This window comes from Crocodylus siamensis, chromosome 1 (assembly GCF_052110815.1).
Source record: "Crocodylus siamensis isolate JL-2025a chromosome 1, ASM5211081v1, whole genome shotgun sequence".
NCBI classification, from domain to species: domain Eukaryota; kingdom Metazoa; phylum Chordata; order Crocodylia; family Crocodylidae; genus Crocodylus; species Crocodylus siamensis.
Genome location: NC_143395.1, coordinates 296,620,505 through 296,636,631, shown reverse-complemented (window position 1 = coordinate 296,636,631; position 16,127 = coordinate 296,620,505). Strand labels below are relative to the sequence as shown.

At 45.6% G+C, this 16,127-nt stretch overlaps 3 protein-coding genes across 5 annotated transcripts; 1 reads left to right on the top strand and 2 right to left on the bottom strand.

Moving 5' to 3' along the window:
- Positions 1-861: 861 nt before the first annotated feature.
- On the bottom strand, positions 862-5,445 carry MRPL30 (mitochondrial ribosomal protein L30). The gene is made up of 5 exons (XM_090065280.1): positions 5,308-5,445; positions 3,987-4,067; positions 2,115-2,261; positions 1,130-1,203; positions 862-1,042 (listed from the first exon to the last, which is right to left on the bottom strand). The coding sequence occupies exons 1-5, from the start codon at positions 5,347-5,349 to the stop codon at positions 910-912; spliced, it is 477 nt and encodes a 158-aa protein (XP_089921406.1). The 5' UTR covers positions 5,350-5,445; the 3' UTR covers positions 862-909.
- On the top strand, positions 5,410-10,372 carry MITD1 (microtubule interacting and trafficking domain containing 1). Of its 2 annotated transcripts, none has more exons than XM_090065246.1 (7): positions 5,410-5,441; positions 7,443-7,544; positions 7,674-7,810; positions 7,889-7,975; positions 8,573-8,688; positions 10,030-10,090; positions 10,162-10,372. In XM_090065246.1, exons 2-7 carry the CDS (start codon positions 7,496-7,498, stop codon positions 10,255-10,257), a joined length of 546 nt encoding a protein of 181 aa, XP_089921372.1. In that variant the 5' UTR covers positions 5,410-5,441; positions 7,443-7,495; the 3' UTR covers positions 10,258-10,372. The 2 variants fall into 2 exon arrangements, with proteins under 2 accessions (XP_089921372.1, XP_089921363.1); XM_090065237.1 differs by lacking the exon at positions 5,410-5,441 and adding an exon at positions 5,502-5,655.
- A 144-nt stretch (positions 10,373-10,516) lies between these two features.
- Positions 10,517-14,558, bottom strand: LIPT1 (lipoyltransferase 1). Of its 2 annotated transcripts, none has more exons than XM_090065228.1 (2): positions 14,479-14,558; positions 10,517-13,024 (listed from the first exon to the last, which is right to left on the bottom strand). In XM_090065228.1, exon 2 carries the CDS (start codon positions 12,764-12,766, stop codon positions 11,636-11,638), a length of 1,131 nt encoding a protein of 376 aa, XP_089921354.1. In that variant the 5' UTR covers positions 12,767-13,024; positions 14,479-14,558; the 3' UTR covers positions 10,517-11,635. The 2 variants fall into 2 exon arrangements, with proteins under 2 accessions (XP_089921354.1, XP_089921346.1); XM_090065220.1 differs by lacking the exon at positions 14,479-14,558 and adding an exon at positions 14,303-14,358.
- Positions 14,559-16,127: the final 1,569 nt, after the last annotated feature.

The following is a 16,127-nucleotide window of genomic DNA, read 5'->3' as shown; positions in this document are numbered from 1 at the left end:
CCTGTGTCAAGGCAGTGTGTGACCTGGTTATAAAGGGCTATAAGGTTTGTCAGGCAGGATTTACCTGTGATGAACCTGTGCTGGTTTCCATTCAGCATGGTTTCCCCTGCTGGGCTTTCACAAATATGCTCTTTGATGATTTTTTTCTAGTATTTTCCCAGGGATAGAGGTAAGACTGACTGGCCAAAAGTTAGCCAGCTCCTCCCTTCTCCCCTTCTTAAAAATGGGTACCACATTGGCCTTTTTCCAGTCCTCAGGGACCTGTGTGGAGCACCATGAGAGCTCAAACAGCTGTGCCAGCAGCTCAGCAATGACACTGGCCAATTCCTTCATTACCCGTGGACGGAGGTCATCCGGGCCAGCTGACTTGTACCCATCCAGCCCTTCCAAGTGCTCTTTAACTAAGTCAGTACTAACCTTTGGCAGTCTGGTGCCTTTTGGACATCCATGTTCAAGGTAGGGGGATTGTATTGGTCAGTATTAAGGAATACTGAAGTGAAGAACTTGTTGAAGAGCTCTGCCTTTTTGTCTGCATCAACCACCAACTGACCTGATTTGTCCTGCAGAGGCCCTATGCTACTCTGCGCCTTCTTTTTGCTTGTTATGTATCTGCAAAAGGACTTTTTATTGTCCTTGATTGTTGTAGCCAGTCTAAGTCACAGCAGCCACCTGCTTCACACATCACCCTCCCCTTGTACTCAAAATCCAAGATGAGGGGTTTTCCCCCTACCAATCCCAAGTCTTTGCTCATATGACAACTACATAATTATTTAAATCAGTTACAACACGGCAATATATTACATAATGCACAGAGGGGCTAAGTTCCATTGCAACCCTTTCTTAATAAACACAGCTTCAATGTACATATTAAATAATTTATTTGATCAAAATGAGACTAGTCAGTGTATATTATGACTCAATTGCTTGTTGCTCCACTGGCTTCAGACGCTGCCGAATTATTAGCTCTCCTTTGCTGTTAAGATAGGTGTCTCCCATTTCCTCCTCTGTCGGAACCCCATGCGGTAACTTCAATGGCTGCACTCTACATGCAAGAGAGCTCATTTTAAAAACACTGCCATGCTCATTAATTTTTGTTTAATACTGCTGATTAAAGAAACAATTAACAAACCTTATCAGATGTTTAATGACTCTGAGTTTTGAATTCACAGAAGGAATATTTTTGTGAACTTTGGGCTGATGTGCCTAAAAATAAAGCAAAATGGAAAGTTTTACAAATGTGCTTCAGATAGTAATGCAAACCCCTAGAGAACAATGCATTAAGCTAACATTTTAATTTTGTACCAATAAAATTGGTACAAATCCAATAAAGGATTTGGCTATAGATACATTAAAGAAAAATAAATCGATCTAAAGAAGTGAAAATCTAGAACCAATCAAATCACTAGGCCCAACTAAGATGATAAATTTAATTTGATCTCATTCCCATTTACTAGAAACTAATTTTTATCCTTGTGCGTTCACATTCACCAAGCCCACCATTTTGCAGCTGTGGGCCACTGCCTGCAACCCAACCCTCCCATGGGCTGCAAATCTTCACACCGCGAATGATCAGCAAATGCTGTAGAGGGGATATGGAACAAGACAGGCAATAAGGACCCTGGGGAGGACTCCCTCCGCTGCTCCCACTAGAGTATGCTGCTGAGTCTCCCAGCTGCCAAGGGGCAGAACTAATCTCTACTTAGGTGAATCTGGCCTGCAGGCCTACAAGTGGCTGACCCCTGTCCTAAACAGTATGATCCATAAATAAAAGCAAGGTCAGCATTTACAAATACTTATGTTATTTTTGGCTACTGAACATGGAAGAGTAAACTTCTCCTCACATACGCAAGACCATCTTAATATTGCTGTTCTACTTTCCCTATACATGACCAGTTTCCACTAACAGTCATGCAGGACAGATCCAAACCTACCCATCCTCAGCTTGACTGCCACAAGTAGTGAAGGCACACCTGCACATGTTTGCAGGATCTGGCCCCTAAAGGATAAAAATGAGTACTACGATAAAAATTTGAAAAAGAATTTACCTTCAAAAATCTAAGTTAATTCTATTTCTGATCTGCACATTAAATATTAAATTCATTTAGCAAACATACTTTAACCAATCCAAAATCCTTTACTATCTTCTTTTCCCAGTACGGCCGACCTATTACACTTCTGATTCTAGTTATAAGATGCAATTTGTGAGGCTGCTGAGGATCACCTCCATATTTTTCATGATCTGAAGGCTTTGGTTGAAACACCTACAAATAAGCAATTAAAAAACATGAGTTTGTTTTCAAACATTTTAATAATTTTACATTTAATAACTTTACATTACATTATACAATAACATATTAATAACAAATACTTTGGCCTTTCACAAGAAAAAATATTGGAAATGGGGGGGTGGGGGTGGAAATCAAATTAACTTCCCTTTCACAATGCCAAAACAGCAACTTTTGCTTCTATAACATTTTTGTAATCATGGCTGCATCAGATTTTGCAGAAGAATGCAATGATGTTAAAGCCATAGTCTACAATTACTGTATTTACTTGAATTCAAGACTCCCCACCTGTCCCCCGATGATTTTAGGTCTCCTCTACCTTCCTCCCACCCAGCCATTGCCTACCCTTTTTCTGCTCTGGCCCCGTTCCAGCCTGGGGCACAGAGCACAGTCCCAGCCTGGCTTGGTAGATGTGGCAGAAGCAGCAACTCTGGCCAGGCCCTAGAGCTTCCACATCACCATTGCTGCTACTAATCCCAGCTGCGGCCATGCTCCATTGCCCAGGCTCACACAGAGCCAGAGCTTGGCAGAGCAGAGCAAGAGTCAGTGGGGAGGGGCAGAGGTCAAGCTGTTTGACCCCCCACCATACACACACACCACGCTATCCTATCACCTGACCCCCTGCCAGCGTTTTCCCCACTGTATGAATGAAGAAGATGAATTTAAGACAACCCTCCAATAATTAGATTTTCTACATGGAAAATATAATACATTGATACATCTTCCATGTATATAATCTAATTATAGGAGGGTCATTTTAAATTCAGTGTGGTCTCTGATTCAGTAAATATGGTATATACAGAGAAATATTAGAGACTCTCATAGGTGCCATAATCCATACACACAGATCCAGCTGTAGGACTGAGACCTAAAATTTGACCCATGATTGAAGTATAACCAGCTTAGAAAAGTTTTAAATGGCCTTGACTTAGAAACAAGACTGTATGTCCTTGCAAACAACATGCACTTTCCCCCCAAAAACCACCTGCTGGAAACAGGAGTGCACAACTTATGTGAGAAACAAGGTAAGAGCAAGTTTTGCTGCTGATGGGGTAAAACCAAAAGTAAAATCTGCAGGAATCCACAGGGAGCAGAACAACGAGCAGGCTCCACTCCCAGCAGCTGCTACTCAATTTACTACATGAAAAGATCTTTCTCCCCTGCTTCATTCTGCCTTTCAGAAATAAGGCTTCTATGATGTTGTGGAACTTACCCTATGCAAGAAAATACAGTACAATCTCAAGCTAGACAGTATTTATTTTCCTCATGCAGAAATACGAGGGAAAAATTCAGTACAACCAAAAAGCACACCTCTTATTTTTCAATGTCATATGTGTGACTTACTTCACTGCATTTGTTAATGAAGTGGTTTTATTTTGTTTGCTTTTTTTTTAAACACATTGTTCTCCAGTTTAAGAACAGAAAGGCTACACATCTCTACTAGGATGGCCATCATGGAGGGTAGTCCGGTTGTCCTCTGTCCATACAAAACTCTCTTTTTCTCTTTGAGAGAAAAATGGGGACACAAAGGTGTCGGGTTTTGTATCAAGAGAGGACAGAGTAAGAGAAAACCGGAATGTCCTCTATGATGGCCACCCTAACCTTTACCCGCATGCTTCACTGGAAAAAAGAAAAGAAAAGGAAAAGCAAGCTATAAATGAAAGCTTCAAAGGCCCAAGCATTTTTAAACACCACACTTACCTCAGGGGGAATTCGTGACTTTGAAAATTTATAGCGAATCCCTCCGGCCCAAAACACAGACTGTGGGCTCTTGGCCAGACTCTAAAAATAATAATGGCAGTAGTAATTGCAGTAACAAAACAACAACTGGCTATTTTTCTTTTTGAAATTTCACCAAATCAGTTCCCACTTCTACTGGGCACAGCTCAACAGTCAAATTCCATCTGAGCAAAACTCAACTGTTCAAGTCTGTGTGGCTTTACCACTGGACAAGCATCCTTCATTTCAGACTCGTCTAGGGCTTCAGATACACCCCAAATCTGTGGCAAGTGTCCTACATGCAAGCCCAGAGCCCAGATTCCCCTTAGTCTTGCTTATTCCTAACAAAAAGGCTGGGAAGCAACCCAGTGGAATGCAAAAAAGCAACCCCTCTCCCCACATTGCGTGTGTAAAATTGTGCAGTTAAGTCTCCTGCATTTGGGAAGCTTGCAGGGGTTAGTCGGCCTGGAGTGCAAAGAACGAGCCTCACCCTGGGAAAACCACCACTGTGATCACGGTCTCCCCTGCTAGGTAAGTATAGCAACAACAGTAACAATAAAATGAATTAAAATTAAAACTACAAACCTGTAAAGGCACCTTGTATTTAAGAAATGAAGGCACAAGCCCTGGCACTGCCTAGATCCCTGACTCTCCCTGGGGTTCCCAAGTAAAGGTTATCCTATGTCCAGGTTTTCCTGGACACATCCTCTTTTTGAGTCCTCCTATCTCCATGCGGGTGGGTTTTTCAAATCTGAGCAAATGTCCAGGTTTTTGCTTTAATCCACTGGTGGGTGCCAGGGGAGAGGCAATTGTAGGCAGGGAGCTGCAGGCAGGTAAGTCAGGGTTGCAGGACTGGGGCTGCTGCTCGGCAGAGGAGCCAGGGAGGTTGCCTGCCCCTTCAGCGGGGGAAGGGGACAGGGGACAGGGGGCCTTTTGAGGGCCCAGGTCAGCAGCACAGGGGATGGTGATGTGCTTGCAGGGGCAGAGCAGCCAGAAGATGGTGGAGGGAAGAGGGGTGGGCCATGGCCAAGCCTTTTGGCACGGTGTGGCAGCCCCAGCCCAGAGTGGGGGGGAGATGCCACAAGCCCACCCTTTTCCCTCCAGCCTGCACTGGGGCCTGAGTCACTCTGTCAGGACAAGGGCAGCTGGGACCCCTCCAGCAGGGGGCTGCTGGTTAGGAGAGAGGTTCAGCGCCACCAACGCGGCAGCAGGAAACCCCAGGCTGGGATGAAGTAGGGGAGCAGAGACCCCAGGGGCCGCGTTAGAGGCTACAGTTGGGGCTCGAGCGGAATCCCCCCCTCACCTCCCAGGCCGCAGAGGTGGCGGCCCGCCTCAGCGCCGCCATCTTCCTTCCAAGCTCGTACTTCCGGGGGGGGGAGCGCAGCAGCTGCCGCACTTGGGTTCCGGGTGGCGTCGGCTCCTTCCGGCGCGGGAGCGGTAAGCACTGCCCGGCATCGCGCGCTGGTCTGGTCCCCGCTTCCGCATCACGCGCTTTGGGGGAAGGCCAGCGGCCCCATGGCGGATACGGGGCTGGAGGTGGCGGCCACGGCCGCGCTGCGGCGGGCGGTGGAGCTGGATGCGGGGTTGCGGTTCCAGGAGGCGCTCGTGTGTTACCAGGAGGGCATCGACCTGCTGATGCAAGTCATGAAAGGTGCGCGGGGTGGGGGCAGTTGCAGCCTCCTCTCTCCCCGCCCGGTCCGGTCCTGTCCCAACCCTTCCCAGGAGCGTGTATGCGACAGGCTTCACGCCCACCCCCACGCCTGCCCCTTGTGCGAGCGGAGGGAGACCCTGGCACGTGCCTACCCGGAGCTGCCGGCCTGCAGCCCCTTCACCTTATTTTTCTAAGGAAAAATGTTTCATGTCCAAGTCAAACCAGCCAATCCATCCCAAATCATTCAAGAACCAAATGTGGCCTTACTACTGGCAACATCCTCCACCCTGCTTGGGGCTTCAGATGCTTGCAAATCCATTGGCGGGCATCCCTGTGCAGGCCCAAAAGTTTGGGGTTTGGATGCCCCCAAGTTTGGCTTGAATGGCCGGAGGAGCAGACTAGGGAGAAGTCTCCCATTTTCATAAAGTCCGTGTGTAGCCAAGATCCTCCCACTGGAAGCTAGGCACTGGGAAGCTGACTGGAGGGAGCCCTGTCTGCAAGCAGACAAGGGTGCAACCCCCGCACTGCACAGTGCCACTTTACTTGCATTACCTCAGTCAGGGTATTTCCCCTGCCAGGTAAGGACAATGCTGTGCCAGGGACCCCGCTGCTGCTGGACAGGCAGGGGGCACCTTGCCAGGGCAGCATGGGGCTCCTGGTGGTGGCACCAAGCCTCCCCACCCCACTCTGCCTTGCAGTGTCAGGTCCCACTGGTTGGGCCTGCAGTGGGCAGGCCACACCCACCCTGTGCACAAAGCCGTGGGGTATGTGCCCCTCCCCATACCCCTTCTGGGAATGTGCACAGTGGCAGGGAGCCACCCTCCCACCACCACCCCATCCCTGGACAAGTTGCCTGTGGCTTAGTCCCATTTCCCACCTGGGCCCTGTGGCTGTGCATTCCCTCCTGGGCCCCACACGCTGCTCTGGCTGGGCAGTGCCCCAAATCCCAGCCCTATCCGACTCCCTCCCTTGACCTCTTATGGACTAAGATCAAGTGCAGGTATCTGAATCCCAAGACCTTTGGGTTTGGGCCTGCATGTGGGATGCCTGCCAATGGTTTTAGGAGTATCTGAAGTCCCAGGGTGAGAGCCTGTGGTGGAGGATGCTTGCCAGTTGTAGCGCCACATCTGGTGTTTAGAACGGTGAGTTCTGCCTGCTCCATTGATACGGTTTTTGGAATGACTGGCTTCTGCTTAATGGGTATGATTTGTACTGGAACACAAAATATATTACTTAAAAAACCCCACCCTCCCTCATTGTGGGGGCCTCATTTCCTCCCTCAATTACCTGGAGGGAGCTGTGCTGCCAGGCTGCCACATGCATGTGTGCACACGACACCCCCTGCCTGATCATTCTCTTCCTGCTCCCCGCTCCACAAGCAGCCCCTGGCGGCTGGAACTCTGCCAGCCTGCAAGGGGAAATTCACCATTTCCCATGTTTTTCTCCTTTGGAGAAAATCTGCATTTTTGTCCTTAAAAAGAGAAAATTGTTTTTCCATGGTGAACAGAAAACCCAGATTCCTGCTGGTAAGTTAGTATTTATAGAGACTCTTTAGATTTACCAAACAGCATGCAAAAGATTCCAGCTCCTGAAGGGTCAGTTTATTTGGAGAAGTGTCCCTTGACAAGCATCCAGTGCATTTAGCACGGAAACCACTAAATTAAGTCTCTCAATGTGCTTAAAGAAGCCCATCTGAGATAAACACAATAACATATGAAAAGCATGAATTACTATGTTACATTCTTTGAAAACTAGCGTGTAAATCTGATACCTTTTTTGCTTTGCAGCAACAAAGGATGAAACAAAAAAAAATCATTACAGACAAAAAATAAGGGAGTACATGGATAGAGCTGAACAGATTAAGAAGCATAATGACAAAGAGAAAGAAGGTATGGAATTTAAATGTAAAGAGATGATGCATTTGTGAATACGAACAGTTACAAGAAGATTGTGTGGCAGTTCAATTATGCATGTGCATTATTGCTGTCTTATTTAGTGAAAGGATTCTCTTTTTTTAGATGGTAAATGCCACAAGCAAATTAAAATTGAAGAGAATGCAACAGGTTTTAGCTATGAAAAACTATTTCAAGAGTACCTTAATGAGACAGTTACAGAAGTTTGGGTAGAGGATCCTTATATTAGGCGTGTTCATCAGGCAAGTGGATTTTGTATCTGACTTGTAGCTATAACTCAGATTTTTTTTGTAGTTTTTAATAAACTGTAACTTTTACAGTTGTACAACTTCTTAAGATTCTGTGAGATGCTTGTTAAAGGGCCCTGCAAAGTGAAAACAATCCATCTCCGCACTTCTTGTGGTGAAGTAAGTATTATCTGCATTTTTGTGTAGGTTTTGGATTTTTAATCCTGTTGGTATTTATCAAATGGATATCCCGTGTGTTATAGTAAATGCAAGAAGGTAAATAGGAACATAAGGAGAACACTGTACTTTTTCACAGAATTTAACATAAGCCAAGAATTTAATAATTTCAAATATTTACCCACATCTAATAAAGTCTCCCATGGAATCTTACGTGGAAATGACACTGAAAACTGTTTGTACTGTCCAATTTGTATGTTTATTATGAGAAACCATTAAAACTCAGCTGACAAACATTATATTAAGGAAGGCCTGATTTATATTTGTCACTTCGGAATTATACCAATTTAAAAATCCTTCATTCTCATTGGACTCATTTTATCCCAAATCTTAATCCAGAGAACTGGAGAGGCAGCATAGCTAGCAGCAGGACTAGGGGAAAGACCCAAGTCCTTGTCCAGAACGTGTTGCTGGCTTCCTTCATGAAGTTGGTAAATTGAGGAAGATAAATAGCTACAACACATGCAAGAGTGGGACAGAAACAAAGCACTCACCAGCTAGGCCAAGGGCATGAGCTGCAACAATTTTTATTTTTAACAGGGCAGTGAAAAGAGTCAGCAAACAAGTGCCCTGGAACAGATACAACAATCAGTAAAGAACTGTGGAATAAAACTGGATGTCTACTTTTCAACTTCAATTCATGACCGAGAAATTAGGTTGGTAATGCTGAAAATCAATTTAATCCCAAATTATTTGATTTTTTTTTTTTTTTTTATGTTATAACTATAGTTAAAGATCTTGGCAAAAGTGGAAACCAACTTCTTTAAGTAGTGAAAGAGTATACAGGCAGTCCTCAACTTATGACTTTTGGAGTTATGACCAACGGCACTTAAGAGATTTATAAATTGACACCCTGTTTCAACCTTCCAACGTGGGTTTCAACTTTATGATGCTGGATACAGCTGCGTTCAGCTGGTAAGTCTTGTGGTAGAACGGGAGGGGAAAGGGAAAGGATGTGGGGTGGGGGGCAGATCAAGACCCGCCCTGTGGTGAGGGAGGGGCTGGGGCAAGTTGCTTGTCTGGTACCTCGAGCTGAGAGGGCATGGTGGGGGGGGCAAGAAACTGCTGGAGCTGCATCCCATTCCTGGACAAGCCATGGCTCCACCCCTGCACCCGCCCTGCTCCAGCTGGGCGAGCGGTGGCAGGGCATGGGCAGGCATGTGCCCCCAGATTGGAGTGGGCGGCGGGGCAGAGCAGGTGGTGGAGCAGAGACTATGCAGGGGTGCAGCCCAGCATGGTTCCGCCCACCCTACCCCGAGGGCACATCCCTCACCCCCCACATGCCCTGCAGTTCCTCACCCAGCTGGGACAGGGTGGACGCAGGACAGAGCTGTGGCTCGTCCAGGGTGGGGGCAGCTCTCGCCACTGCCTACAGCTTGTCCGGAGGTAGCACAGCAGCCCCATTCCGCGCCCACCTGCCCCAGCTGGGTGAGCTGCAGGATGGCATAGGTCCCGCTTCCAGTGGAGCCCCAACCTCACCCGCCCCATGCAGATCTGGGGGCACACGCCTCCATGCCCTCCCAGACGAGCAGCGAGAGCGACCAGATGAGCCACCAAACAAGCAACTTGCCCCAGCTCCTCCCTCACCATGGGGGACCTTGATCTGCCCTCCCACACACCTCTTCCTTTCCCCATCCCCTTTCACCACAACAGACTTACAAGCTGGATGCAGCTGTATCCAGCATCGTAAAGGAACCAAGCCCCCATTTATAACATTGTTTCTGTGGGAAAATTGTTTCCAAATTATAATGTTTCGACTTAAAACGTGGTTTTCAGGAACCAATTGCATCATAAGTCTGAGGACTGCCTGTACTATCTCGTTGGAAACTGAAATTGAGTTTTCGAGATGCATCATTACTGTATTTACACAGTTCTTTGCTTAGTAATTGTGACTGAACCAGCTGGAACAGCTGCATAACTTTTGAAGATTACTTTTTTTAATATATCTGGGATTTTAACATCTGTGAATAGAGTGACATAGAGGATTTTTAAAATAGGTTCAACAATGGATGGATGATCAAGATTGGAAGGGGACTTGATTATTTTAAGAAACCTCAAGTAAGTATGCCCTGACTTCTGACTCTGTTTGAACTATGAAGTGGCTTACTCTAAAACTATTATTTTTGTAGGGTCAGTTTAGCATCGGATACTGTGACTTTGATTTGAGGCCATGTCATGAAACCACAGTGGATATCTTTCACACTAACCATACAAAGAAAATATGACCAAATATTTCTCTTCCGATTACTGTGTTTAAAAGCTTAATTCTGCTGTTCCAATCTATTTTACTAAACTGCACGTAGTGTATATATTTCTATGGAATAAATTTCTATTTTTTTACATTTTCAGTTATGAGTGGTTTAATTCATCTCTCTGAACTGATAACTTATCTAAGCCACACTAGCTAAAGACTTTAAACAAAGTGTCACATTATTAATTTATAGCACTTGGGAGACAATTTTCTATAAAGAGAATAAACTCACAAATTTAATATTTTTGATACAGTACAGCCAATTCAATTATGTAGACGTTAACTAGATAAACACCTTAATATGAAATCACGCTTAAGACATTCTGGGTTTAAGAATTTAACTAAGCTGTGATAAAGGATTTAACTGGAAAACTAAAGCAGATTTTTTTTTTTTTTTTAGCGTTCCCTGCCCTGTTTTAGAGGGAGGCAAAAGTCAATAAAATATTTGTGCAAAATTTTCTGTAAGGTTCTAACTAGCAGTGGTGATACAGTTTCCTTTAAACAAACCTTTAAAGGGGCTATCCGATTCTGTGAATCCCTCTTTCAGTATTAACAAGAATATGTGTATCATATACCTGTAAAAAGGAAAATAACTAAAAGCAATATGCCATATTTGATCAGACTGCCTAAGTGTGTAGTCCAGTTTTGAGGCAGGTATCCTTCAAATTTAGGACAGGATTTAAACCTATTTGGTTTCCTTAACTGAGGTTCAGTCATTTTCCACCACATAGTGGTTTTCTTGCTGTCTGAGCTGACCATAAACAGGACTTAAAACCAATCCTGCAGTACATCTGAGCTGGTCACAGTTTTGTGGCCTATTTATTGGTATGCAAAATTTCATGTTCAGAACTAAAAGGTAGACAACACGGAATACTCTATGCATTTCAAGTGATCAGAAATTACTCTGAAATAAATCTTGAGGCTTGCTCTCACAATACTACTTCATAAGATATAATAGTGGCTTTAGAGGTCTTTTTTTAAATGAAAATTGTCATTCTGTCCAAGTCTAATATAGTTTTCCAAGTCACTTTCTCTGAAGTCTTGTAATACTGACCTGCTTAAAAATACTTTATTCATGGTCTTGAGTCCCTAAATAGATGCCAGACCTTTAGTAATGGAAATCAGTGTAGTGTAGCAATTTAGTTTTAAGAACCATTTAATGAGGGAGTAATCAGCCTTGAACTGGACTCCAAGATTTCAACGGAACAATGAAGAAGTAAAGATACAATTACTTCAATAAAAGCTTAGTGCTAGAAGATAAACTTCCAAACTAGTGAAAATACTGCTTATTTTTCACATGCTTAATCACCCAGAATCAGCAGCAAAAATAGCTTGCATTTTCATTATGAAAATCACATGAGTGTTGTTGTCATGTTCTCACATAACAGATTCCACCTCCTGTGCACCTCATAGTCTTGTGGACATGATCTTAGCAGAGCACTTGCTAATGCAGTCATTTCACTCGGGCAAAACTTACTGCCAATTAGGTTCTTTTCTAGTTCACCACACAGTGCGGGTGGCAGCCATTCTTCCGGCAAGTTAATATTACAAACTTCGATTCTTCCATGCTTTACATCCATATCTACTTTAACTTCAAGGAAAGAATGTTTATATACCATGCTAAAGCAGGTACTAATACTAAACTTTGGTGTCTTGCCATATATCCACTCCCAGGTTTGTAGTTCTTTTGTTTTATTATTAATTCCAGGGAACACAGTCTCATCAGTTGGATTTATGAGGGTGACATGGTGATCAATTTGATGACAGATGGCATATTCTGCAGCAATGGCATCCATAACTATCTGGCAAGTTAATGTGGGATCCTCTTCAAAGAGATTTTTCACTGAGGCAGGCACACTAGGAGTGGCATTACTTTTTATACCTTTGTAAGGGCTCTTTAGCACAGAAGATAAAAGAAATCTATCTGCACTGCAGAGTAAGGTGCAGTGGTGATAAGCAGTTCTTCCTAGCTTGGCAGCAGTCCCTGAAATTTTAAAATTCCTATTCAGCAAGAGGTCACACCTATCAGTAGCATGTACGTCTAACTGTGGTCTCAGGCATTTGAGAGCCTTAACAACCAGTTTTAGATTTTCCATTCTTTCATATTTTTTCTTGGATGTGAAGAAAGTCAAATTGATGTTACCTAGATCATGGTACACTGTTCCTCCCCCACTTCTTCTTCTGGCAAGTTTTATATTTTTCTGCCTCATCATCTTGAGGTTACACTCCTGCCAGGGATTCTGGTGTCTCCCAATCACCACAGTAGGTGAATTCCTCCAGAGATACAGAACCTGCCTGTTCTCCAAGTTCATGTTATCATGAATCCAGTCTTCCACTGCCAAATTTTGGTAAATGTCATTAGAAACAGACTGTAGAATGATCGCTCCATCTGCTGTAGTTTTGAAGCCAGCTGCAGGAAACTTGTGGACATAAAATAACTGAAACCAGTTCTTGAGAGATGCCCGGATTACCATGTTCTTCATAAAGTACTGAACAACTTGTGGAAGGGAAAATGGTTCTCTTACAGTGTGCTATAGGATCTGCATAATCCAATCTCCTCTGATACAAATACATTCCCAGAGACAGTCATAGGGCATAAACACCATCTTTCTGGTGTAATTAGGCCTCAGCCGTAAAGTGTATTGAATTACAAGGAAGTTCTCCCAAAGCGTACCTCCACTGACCCTTATCCAAAACTAGAGCTGAGGCTGCAGGTGGCTTGAGTTTCCATTCCACATAGCCTGAAAGGAGGGCAGGGGAGGGGAGAGAGAAGTATTACAGCTGTTTGCACCTGTTTCCTCTTGCCATGGGACATAAGAATTGCCAGGTATGGGGTCAGACCATGGGTCTGCCTTGCCTAGTCTCCTGCATCACACAGTAAGAAAGGCTTTTAGTGTTATTTGGTGGACCCATGCTCCCCTAGTGGTGTAACAAATAGGCGTGTGTCACACAATGATGGAAAGCAAATATTGAAAGGGATGGTGAACTGTGTATGACAAGGGGTCCCCCCCTCCCACTGTTCCTCCCCCACTTACAGCCTCTGGCATTTAAGGTCTAGAAAGTAAAGTCAGAGGCTGTACAGACTGACTCCTGTGCCCACTAGCTCCTACTGCCCCTTTCCCTCCAAGAATTTGCCAGATTGCTTTTTGACCACAAACGGCCAGTGTGTGTGGTACTTAAATGCAGAACTCTAGCTATATATATGTAGTGAGAGAGAGAGAGATCTATCTATTCTAAAACTATTATTTTTCTAGGGTTGGTTTTGCACTGAATAATGTGACTGATTTGTCATGAAACCACAGTGGATATTCCATACTAAACATAAGAATATGACCAAATATTTCTCTTCCTATTTCTATTTCTAAAAGCTTCATACAGCTGTTCCAACCTGTTTTCCTTAACTGCATGTACTGTACTTATGTCTATGGAATAAACTTTTTTTTTTTTTACATTTTCAGTTATGAGTAGTTTAATTTATCTGTCTGAATTGATAACTTTTCTAAGCCACACTGGCAAACAAAGTATCACATCATTAATTTAACTAGATTTAGGACAGATTTAAACCCACTGTGGACATTATCTATATCTAGATAATTTTAGATAGATAGATATAAACCAAGGTGCTGTTAAACCAGCTTAAAGGTAATGGTAAATCTGTCACTGCAATCTGCGATTTTCAGTATTGTGCTCTACTTTGGAATCATGAAAGAATGACTTGTTTCTATCCTCCTGGCAGCCTGCTGCTGTGCTGGGAGGCCTAAGGTCATGCTGTCTGAGCCACGAAAGCTTTCTGAGGCACCTGGGCCAAGGACATTGCCGAGGTGACCTCGGCGTTTTTCCTGCTTTGCTCCAACCCCGCCCCAATTAAATGGAGCCAGTGCAGGGTCAGGCTCGTGCCCGGGAATTGCTGCGCCCCTAGCCCCACACACAACAGATGCAGGAGCAGTGGCTCCAGTGAGGCCGGCCGGGAGCGAGCCAGCCCTCCCGCCCCGCCCCAAGCACCCCCCAGGTCCACTCACGCCGCGCCGGGGTCATTCGGGTGCACGAAGCTACCCCAGCTTCCGTGTGCGCCTCCCAAACCCTTCCGGCCCCGCCCGGCCCCCGGCGCCTGAGTTCCGGTCTCCTGACTGAATGGGAGGGAGGGGTGAGGAGGGGGAAGGGATAGCGGGTGACACTGAGCACTGACGAGTCGTACCTCTGCCGCCAGGGGCTTGCTGGGGCGGCGCCTGCAGCCCGCCCAGGGCTCGGGGCTCCTCGCCAGGAGCTGTCCGAGAGCTGAGCTGTCCAGGGCTGCTGCTTGTTGCTGGGGACCGGCCCCAAGCAGGGGGAAGGGGTCTGTTGTGGGGCCTGGACGCTGCCAGCCGGGGCTGTGGTACCCTGCTGGTAGCTTCCCTCCCTCCCCCCCACATTGCAGCCTTCTTCATCGCAGACTCCCCAGAGAAAAAGAGATGGGGGCAGGCAGTGCAGTGGCAGATAGGGCAGGGAGCAGAAAACAGCACAGTGAATTGGGCAGGGAGCAGAAAGCAGAGCAGTGAGTTGAGCAACCAGGACCACAGGGCAGGGAGCAGAAATAGAGCGGAGGATTAGGCAGGATGAGCAGGATGTAGAGCAATGGATCAGGCAGCGGGGAACAGGGCAGGGGGCAAGAAGCAGAGCAGCTGTTTGGGTGAGGAGCCGGGGGAGGGAGCAGAAAGCCAAGCAGCAGATCAAGCAGAGCAAGGAAAGGGGATTGGTGTGGCACTCAGGGAAGGTGCCAGGTTAATTTGAGGGACAGATTAACTCCCCACTGTTCAAAAGCACTTGGAATCTGATTAGCTCTCAGCACAGTGATCTGTTTGTCTTTGGCCACCAGATGTCATCAGTGACACAGTATAACCCTTTAGGCTGATGCTTGGACTGGCATTTTGGGCAGGGTTTTTGGCTGGGGCATTTGGTTCCAATAACACAAAAGCCACCTGGGACCCTGTTGGTGATGCTCTTCCTTTTTTGCAATTCCCTGGCAGAACTATAAGAGAAAGTATGTTTGCACAAGTGAAGACGTGATGTTGATCGCTGCAGTAAGGTCAGGAGTTTGAGCTCAATCCCTGCTTGTTGAGGAACGAGACAGTGACTGGGCAATCTATCTATGAGATGAGTGTCAGGTTGTACACATGACCAAAAGGTCCTTCCTTTTACAATGACTCTGCCAGTTCAGCCATTTTATAACTCTTCCTCCCCATAACCAAATCTTTGGCTGCTACAGATTTAGTTCCTATGAAATCAAATAGGCCTGTATCAAAGCCAGACACTTTGATCCTGTCCTGTGAGTAGTTGTTCAAAGCCTGAGAAGAAGGTCTGGCCTGGTGCAGTGCTGACTGGCTAGGGTTAGAATGGTACAGTGCCCCATTCCCTGCCCCGGGGAGCCTTATTGTGACAAGGACACAGCCTCTGAAGCTATGGCAAGTTGCACAAAGAACAGAACTGCCTTGATGTTTTCTATTACTTCTCTTCAATGGAACATGAAGGGAGTAACCTCATTTGCTTAGCTGGACCTTCTCAGTTTGATGGAAGACCTCTGAGGAAACCCCAGTGCTGTGGGGAAAGGTGTAGGTGACTCAGAAGCAGGCCGTCTCTTCTGAAACTCAGCACCCATCCCACTGCACAGGGATGTGCAGGGAAAGTTCTGTTAAAAGTTCTGAAAGCTGGGTTGCTTCTGGATGTTAGTAACCTGACAGGACCTTTGTAAAAGCCCAGGCATGGGCCCAACCCAGATTTTAAGCTGAGCAATTCTACCTGCCTTCCTAACTTCTCAGAGCACTTTCCATTAGATGTAAGATTCTCTCTCATTTCTCAGACTGCATGTTA